Below are 7750 nucleotides of genomic sequence, written 5' to 3'. Positions count from 1 at the left end.
CCCCCCCCCCCCCCCCAGCCCAGAGTGAAGGTGCAGACTTGCTGATTCCTAATTTGGCTTTAGAAACAAGTCAGGATATCTGTAACTATTTCCTATTACTATCATAGATTATGAAGGGCATAGAGACTTGAGTAGTGATGAAACCCTAAATAATAAAGGACTACTCTGTGCAGCAAAATTTCAGCTTTTCAGGTTTGCTTGTATCATGGGCAATTACATGACCCCATTAGGGATTCTTGGGGCCAAGAGACTGTTGCCACAACTGTATCAGCATAGAATAATGTGTGGCCATCTTGATACAATTTTATAAGGAGATTTTATTTAAACTCAGAACTTGTCTAAACTGATTGTGTGTGTGTGTGTGTGTGTGTGTGTGGTTTGGTTGCAGGTGCTATCTATTTAAATGGGGCCTTTATTCTAAGCAATATTGGTCTTGATTTCTTTGAGAATATGAATTTTCTGTATATAAGGATACAGTTTATATTATCCTATGTTCATTATACTTAAAACTCAGCTTACTTTTGCTTTATGTTTTAGAGTGTTTATAGAATGTCTTGTGTTCATGTTTTATAATGTTACATTGAAATTTACTATTATTTTATATTATATCTAGTTAGTACATTTATAAAGGCTTGTGTTTTCAAGTAGACTTCAAACACCTGTAGGTAGCCATTGCTTACATGCATTTTTTTCCGTGCAAAGGGTGGAGAGCCCTGGCAAACTGAATTGAGCCGAGTAGAATACAATTGAATTGCAATTTATAATTCAAGTGGAGTTTTAAACTAGAACTATATGCTCCTGCCCTACACTGAACAGAATCTATATAATAAAACCCTAAGCGACCATTACAGCAGAATGACCTGTCGCTATGATGCACACTGACCACCAGGGGCAGACACTCAATGCAGGAGCTGCCCCTTGGTAGTCAGTGCTCTACCACAGGGGGAACGGCTGCTCAGCCAGAAGCCAGGCTCACATCTGGTGAGCACAGCGGTGGTGGCAGGAGCCTCTCCTGCCTCCACGGCAGCACTAAGGAGCAGCGGGCTGAGTGGTAAGGAGCGAGGTATCCCGGATTGCTAGAGGGATGTCTGACTGCCGGCTCGGGGACCGGGCCTACGCGGCAGGTGGATATCCCCCAGGGGGTCTCAGACTGCGAGAGGGCACAGGCCAGGCTGAGGGACGCCCCTCCCCTCCCCCCGGCTCCAGTGCATGAATTTTGTGCACTGGGCCTCTAGTTGTATTAATAAAATCAAGATGTGAAAGGCAAAATTATGGCAGACTGTCCCTGTAATAGAAGATAACTGATTTCACTGATAGTGGCATCTCTACCACTTGTCCTGATTTACTGAGGAGCGCACTGCTTATTTTTTGTAAGCCCTAATGATGCAGAGGTCTTTCAGAAAAATACTGATGGGGCCCAACTTCTTTCTCTTTCACATTCCCTTCCCTGCCAGATTGTGTGCGCACGCGCGCGCGCACACACACACACACACACACACACACACAGTAATTATTCCATCTTAAGTGTCATCGAGAAAGGAGCTAAGAAAAACAATAAAAAAATGAAAATTGATTAATGTGATTAGCACCATCACTGTTTGGGTGAGAAATGATCATTTTGATAAATGTATTGAAAGACTGAGTAGAATTTTCTCATTAATAAATGTTCTAATGTTATTCTCAAATTTATAAAATTAACATTAAGTTCCTCTGACTCTTGCTAGAGGACTTATACATTTGGGTTGAGCCATGTGAAAGACCTCTCTGTTTTCCTGTCTCTCCACAAGCTGTGGCCTGCATATTCTTTATGATTTTATTAGCAAGGGAATCATTAGGAGAAAGATTACCATATTTTACACAAGGAATTAGGTTTCTGGGTATTTCAAGGCTCAGTTTGGAGGAAATTATTTAGTTTCATCAGTTTTTAATTATAGTGGTGATACTGTGAGGACCTTTGGAAGTGTTGTGTTGAATCTGAACTCTAATTTGACAATTTTTTTTTGCATTATTCTTGATAAGTAACACACGGATGTGTTTAGATGAAATGTCCTTATTTTATCACTTATGTTGGTCTGAAGGAAGAACCAAGGTTAATATCCTCAGAGATTTTTGAAAGCCTTTATTTTAAACTTTTAATATCGTAGATATTCATATAGTATCAGCTCTCATAAATTTCCTGTTTTCCAAATTGGATTATTATAAGTGGAAGTGTTATACTGTAAATGGATATATTTGAAATTATGCATTACTTATAAGTTAAAATCCAATTATTACCTATTCTCTAATGATACAGTTAACATTTTATTTAAAAATATATTTTATTTCTTTTTAGGGAATCCCAGGATTTCCTGGAAACCAAGGATTAATGGGACAAAAGGTGGGTATTGATGAAAGTTGAAAGATTTGGGCCTGAATCAGCTTATTAAAAGGGCAATGTGTCTTCACCAAGAATACATTTTTACTACATTCATGGCAAGTCCATTGTTCAAATATGATATAATTTCAGAAGCTATTATTTTACAAATTAGTTTTTATTATTATTTTATCCAGATAATATAAATTTGCATTTACATACTTGCTTTCTATTTTACTAGGTTACTTTTCTGTCTTGTGCTCTTAGTAGTAATTTTACTACTTCCTGAACTATTCCTTTAGAAGTTCTTTTAGTACAGATATCTTGATAATAAACTTTCAGTTTTGATTTAACTAAAAATATCTTTATTTTACTCCTGTATTTGAGACATAATTTTGTAGAGCATACAATTCAAGATTGAGGATTATTTTCTCTTAACACATTGAGAAATTTCTTCTATTGTCCCCTGGCTTCTGTTGTTACTATGAAAAATCTGCTTTGATTCTAATGACCATTGATTTGTGTCTGTCCCTTTCTTTGGGATTCTTTTAAGGTATTTCCTTGTTTTTAGTGTTCTTGAAACTCACTGTGGTGTATCTAGATAAAGATTTCTCTTTATTCATCCTGGTGGGAACTCAATTTGCTTCCCGGCTCTGTGGAATCATTTGTATTAACTCTATAAAACATCAACCATTACCTCCGTTTTACTACTATTTCATTCTGTTGCATCTTTCTGGAATTCTTGTGAGATATATTTATCCCTTCTAATTTTGTCCTCTACCAGTATATCCCTAAATAGTTTTTTATTTTCATATTCTTTATTCTGTCTTACACTCTGGTTCAATTTTTTGGATATATTTTGCAGTGTACTTATTTTTCCACTGTGTCTAATCTATTTAAATCAATTGTTGGTTTTTTTTTTTTTTTAAATCCTCACCTGAGGATATCTTTTCCCTTGATTTTTTAGAGACAGTGGAAGGGAGGTAGAGTTGGGATGGAGATAGGTGGGGGGAGAGAGCTCAATGTGAGAGAGATACATGGATTGGTTGCCTCCTGCACCGGCCCCAACTGGTGCCCACATATGTGCCCTTGACCAGGATTTGGATCCAAGACCCTTAGGTGTGCAGGCCAACACTCCAAAACTACTGAGCCACACTGGCCATGGCAAGTTCTAATTTTTAATAATATCTTTTTGTTCTTACTAAATTTTCTTATTCTGTTTTCAGTTCTACTAGTCCTCCTGGTTTCATTTTTTAATTTGTAAATATTTCATATACAGTTTTAAATTCTGCTTCTGTCATTTGTGGATATTCCTGTTGAGTCTCAGTTTGTAGCTTGCTGCCTCTTTTTTTCTGGTTGATTGTGAGCTCATTGCTTATCTTAGTTGGTGGGAATCCTGTCAGCCTAATTGGAGGTGGAGAGCTGCCTCCAATTGGTAGCATGGACACGATTTCAACCCCCTTTGAAAGTTCTGCCTCTACAGATGGCTGGTCCAGCAGTCAGTTTGCTGAGCTGAGCATGCACTCTCAGACAACCCCAATCCTCTGACTCCTGCACAGCTCCAAATCTCATAATTATAGCCTCAACCCAGAGTATATTTTATTAAAATGAGGGATATTTGAAGACCTCCCCTACTTCTTAGAAGACTGGCATTTTCTCACAGAAGATGCTCTTTCTGTTTTTTGTTTTTGTTTGTGTTTGTTCTGGATTCCGAGAATCCCTTGGAGCACCCAGTGAGCCACAATCCCAGAAGTTTAAACCTGAATGCTGTTATTCCGTATTCATTTTTTTAATTAGTTTGTTTTTACTATCATAGATCTTAAACTCTGATAAGTAAAAAAAAAATTTCTTTATTATTCCCCCCTGTTGTCTCACCTTTTGGTGAACTGCTAGGTCATCTTCGAAAGACTGGCAAGTGTCAGACCTGATTTCCTAATGAAAATATCTGACTTTGTAAGTCCACAGACCCCAGGTCTTTAAGGTGTTCAATTCCTGAGTTTTCAGCCTTGCCTTGCTCCTTTCTTACAGTACAGAAAGGGAAAACAGACCACACTGGGCTGATTGGTATTGAATTTTCATTCTGTAGTGCTTGGGTCAGAAAATTTCTGGAAATGAGTTGATAATTTCCAATTTTAAATGTGATCTGTATTTGATTTTTAGGGAGAAATTGGGCCTCCAGGACCATTAGGAAAAAAAGGAGCTCCGGGGATACCTGTATGTTAATGTCATTATTATCAGGGGTTTGAAATATTGTTACTATATACCAAGAGTTCTTATTCTGGAGTTCACAAAACTTGGTGGGGTCCAGCCATAAGATACTTGAGGTTCACCAATTCCATCCATTTGTATGAAAGAGATAATGTTTATGTCCATTTTTCTAGAAAAGTCTAGATTTCTTCAGATTCTCAAAAATTTGACCACCCAAATAAAGATCAGAGACCTTACTATAGATAAACCAGAAAATAAATTTTTAATATTTCAAATACTGTGCTATTAACTAGTATATTTTACATTTTATAATTGCAATGCCATCCTAAATTAACAGCAAAGCATAGCATTGATGACATGATATTTTTAATATGGCCATGTTGAGATTATATTTTCTGATGCTATTAATTGAACTTTTATTTTGCTCATCACATTTCCTTTGCCATATTTAAGAGAAAGTAGATATTTTTAGTATACATGATGGTATTTAAAGTACAACAAAAATCAGGTCCTTTTGCTAGAGTGGTTATCATTGTCTTATTATAAATTATATGGTTAGTTAAAAATATGGCCATTTTGTAACTTGAAGAGATTATTTTATTCAAAGAATTTATTAGATTGTAACTCTTTCAAAATACTGTTCAAGAAAATAGGAATTCTAAGTAATGTTGGTCAAGGTAACATCTTATGCAGAAATCTAATTCTTCACCCTCATGATAAAGGGAAGAATGAGTATAGAAAAAAATAAACTTTTCCTTACATCTGTCCTTTACCAGCCCTTCAGTAACTTGTGCTATTGTAGATTCTTTGAGCAAAAATTTACAAGGGCTCTGCTAGTCTTCATTCTATCTTGTATAGGTTGCTTATTTACTTTATTATCCTTTATTAGGATGTGTGTAAGGAAATTTTCCAAATAAGTGGATCAATTGTTATGGGAATGTGTGGCTTAGAAATGAATTTAAATTTTTAAAATGTTTTCCTCTATATTTCTCTTGAATTCCCACTTAAAAATGTAGGGTTTGATGGGAAGCGATGGCTCACCAGGTCAGCCTGGAACTCCAGGATCTAAGGTAAATATAGGACAAACAATAAGATTGAGAACTTCGTGTCAAATGACCATTTATGTACTTCAATAAAAGTTTTAACTAGCTACATTGATTTTCTTTTGAATATGGTTTTAGTTATAGGAACAATCACTTATAGGAATAAAATCTTAGGCAAAAACTATGCATATAGAACAGACTAAAGTAAAGCAGGTCTGGTTTAAACTGGGAAGGTTCTAGGCTCCCTCACTATTCAGCTCCTCCTCCCTTATTGGCATCTCAGAGGGCACTGAGGAACACGTGGAGTTCTACGAAGTTTAGTGCCAAACCCACTGACCTAAAGCATTAATGGTCACCATTGAGCATAATCACCAGTTTTCCAGTCCTCTCTGTGATATTTTTATTAGTGGAATGTATATGGAATTTTTACTCATGAAATGTGAAATGCCTTGTAGTGAGTTTTATTAGGTATTTCTTCCCTAAGGACTATGGTTAAGATAGTATATTATCTTTACTTTCAGAATTTAAAAAAGTAAGGCAAGCTTGATGAAAATATTTAGGATGTCAGGTTAGGTATTCTCATGGTAGGAATGAAATTCTTGTAATACCACACTATGACCATTTTCTAGTATATAGAATCCTGTGCTGAGAAAACTATTTGTTGTTGTTGTTGTTACTTTGTGTGTTTTTTTGTGTGTGTTTTTTTGTTTGTTTGTTTGTTGTTGGTTTTTTTTTGTTTTTTTTTTTTAGGATGGAACTAAATATGTCCTGGCTAGACTCAGGAAGTATTCTCAACTATTTAATGAGTATATTCTAGGAAAATCTTTCAAAAGAAAGTTATATAATTACTGTTAAATTCAACATTTAACTAGACTCCCCCCCAACCCCCCAGGGGAATAGAACCTGACATACTAAATGAGTAGATGACATAATGTACTTTGAGTTTCTGAAGCATTAAAAAAGAGAGGATAACATGTCATGGGACCCTAGTGATTAGGGAAAAGTAGCTGCCCTTTCACCAGTGTGGACCCATGTGGATTCTTGGAGTATTGTGGGTCCAAGCAGCAGTAGGTGTGCGGAGTTGCGGTAAAACCTTTGAGTGACTCCCCTTGCCGAGCAGAGGTTCTCCATAACTTCTCAAGGTCATTTTGTGAAGAAGATGTGCAGTAGTTGTATACTCTTCAAGTATCTGAGATACAACGACTCTCCCATCGTACTCCAGATTCTCTAAATTTTGAGAATACAATCTAAGATTTCATCAGATTTTTTATTTTTCATTCTTGATAGTACTACAGATGTTCCCCATTCATCAGCTTTTTAAAATTAGCCACTTCACATTATTGACTCCTTACTTAGCCGGAGGTTAATTAAATCTGCTGGCTTTTTCCTAAAAGATATCTGTGGCATTTGTTGATTTCGCAGATTTGGCTGGGGAGGCAAGTGGTTGTTTCCAATATCACACAGTTTGTTATTTTTACGTGAGTTACTATAAAGTTTAACTTCCCTCCTCTTGTACTTGAGCAATCATTTAGTTAAAAATAGACTCGGGATGTTAAAATTATACCTATTAATGCAATCTTTTCAATGAAACATTTTAAGTTCTTTTCATGCAGTATATTAATTAGCTCAAGTGTTGGAAACCTTTTCTGCAAAGGGCCAGACAGTACTTTAGTCTTTGAGGACCACATAGTCTTTGTTGCAACGACTCAGCTCTTCTATTTTATTGCAAAAACACCCATGGGCAAACACAAGCCATGTGGGATATGCCTGTGTTCTAAAACGTCATTTACAAAAACATGCTTTGGTGCTTGCTTGGCCGCACATATACTAAAGTTGCAACGATACAGAGAAGATTAGCATGGCCCGTACCCAAGGATGACACGCAAATTTGTGAAGCATTCCATATTAAAAAATAAAACAAAACAAAACAAAAAATCACACACAAAAAAAGAACATGCTTTGGGCTAGGTTTGACCCACTTTGGGTCATAGTTTACTGACCTCCCTATTAGCTTATTTCTGCCAGTTTTGTCAAGTGTATGTATGTGGACTATACCTTCAGTATCATTGGCTCCAGTGGGACAAAAAGCTATCATAGAAGGGCAGGGGTGAGGTTGACACTCTGTGGTAGGTAGATCTTTAGAACA

The 7750-nt window shown here is 36.4% G+C and overlaps 1 protein-coding gene across 1 annotated transcript in view; it reads left to right on the top strand.

Annotated features, from left to right (window-relative positions):
- Positions 1-7750, top strand: part of COL21A1 (collagen type XXI alpha 1) — a 108270-nt gene that overhangs the window by 84872 nt on the left and 15648 nt on the right. Inside the window, exons 16-18 of the mRNA XM_015560047.1 lie at positions 2333-2377; positions 4514-4567; positions 5578-5631. Of these exons, the coding sequence (XP_015415533.1) occupies positions 2333-2377; positions 4514-4567; positions 5578-5631 (153 nt within the window). The remainder of the gene's footprint in view (positions 1-2332; positions 2378-4513; positions 4568-5577; positions 5632-7750) is intronic.

Source organism: Myotis davidii, unplaced genomic scaffold, assembly GCF_000327345.1.
Source record: "Myotis davidii unplaced genomic scaffold, ASM32734v1 scaffold313, whole genome shotgun sequence".
NCBI lineage: Eukaryota > Metazoa > Chordata > Mammalia > Chiroptera > Vespertilionidae > Myotis > Myotis davidii.
This window is presented reverse-complemented; position numbering and strand designations above follow the sequence as displayed.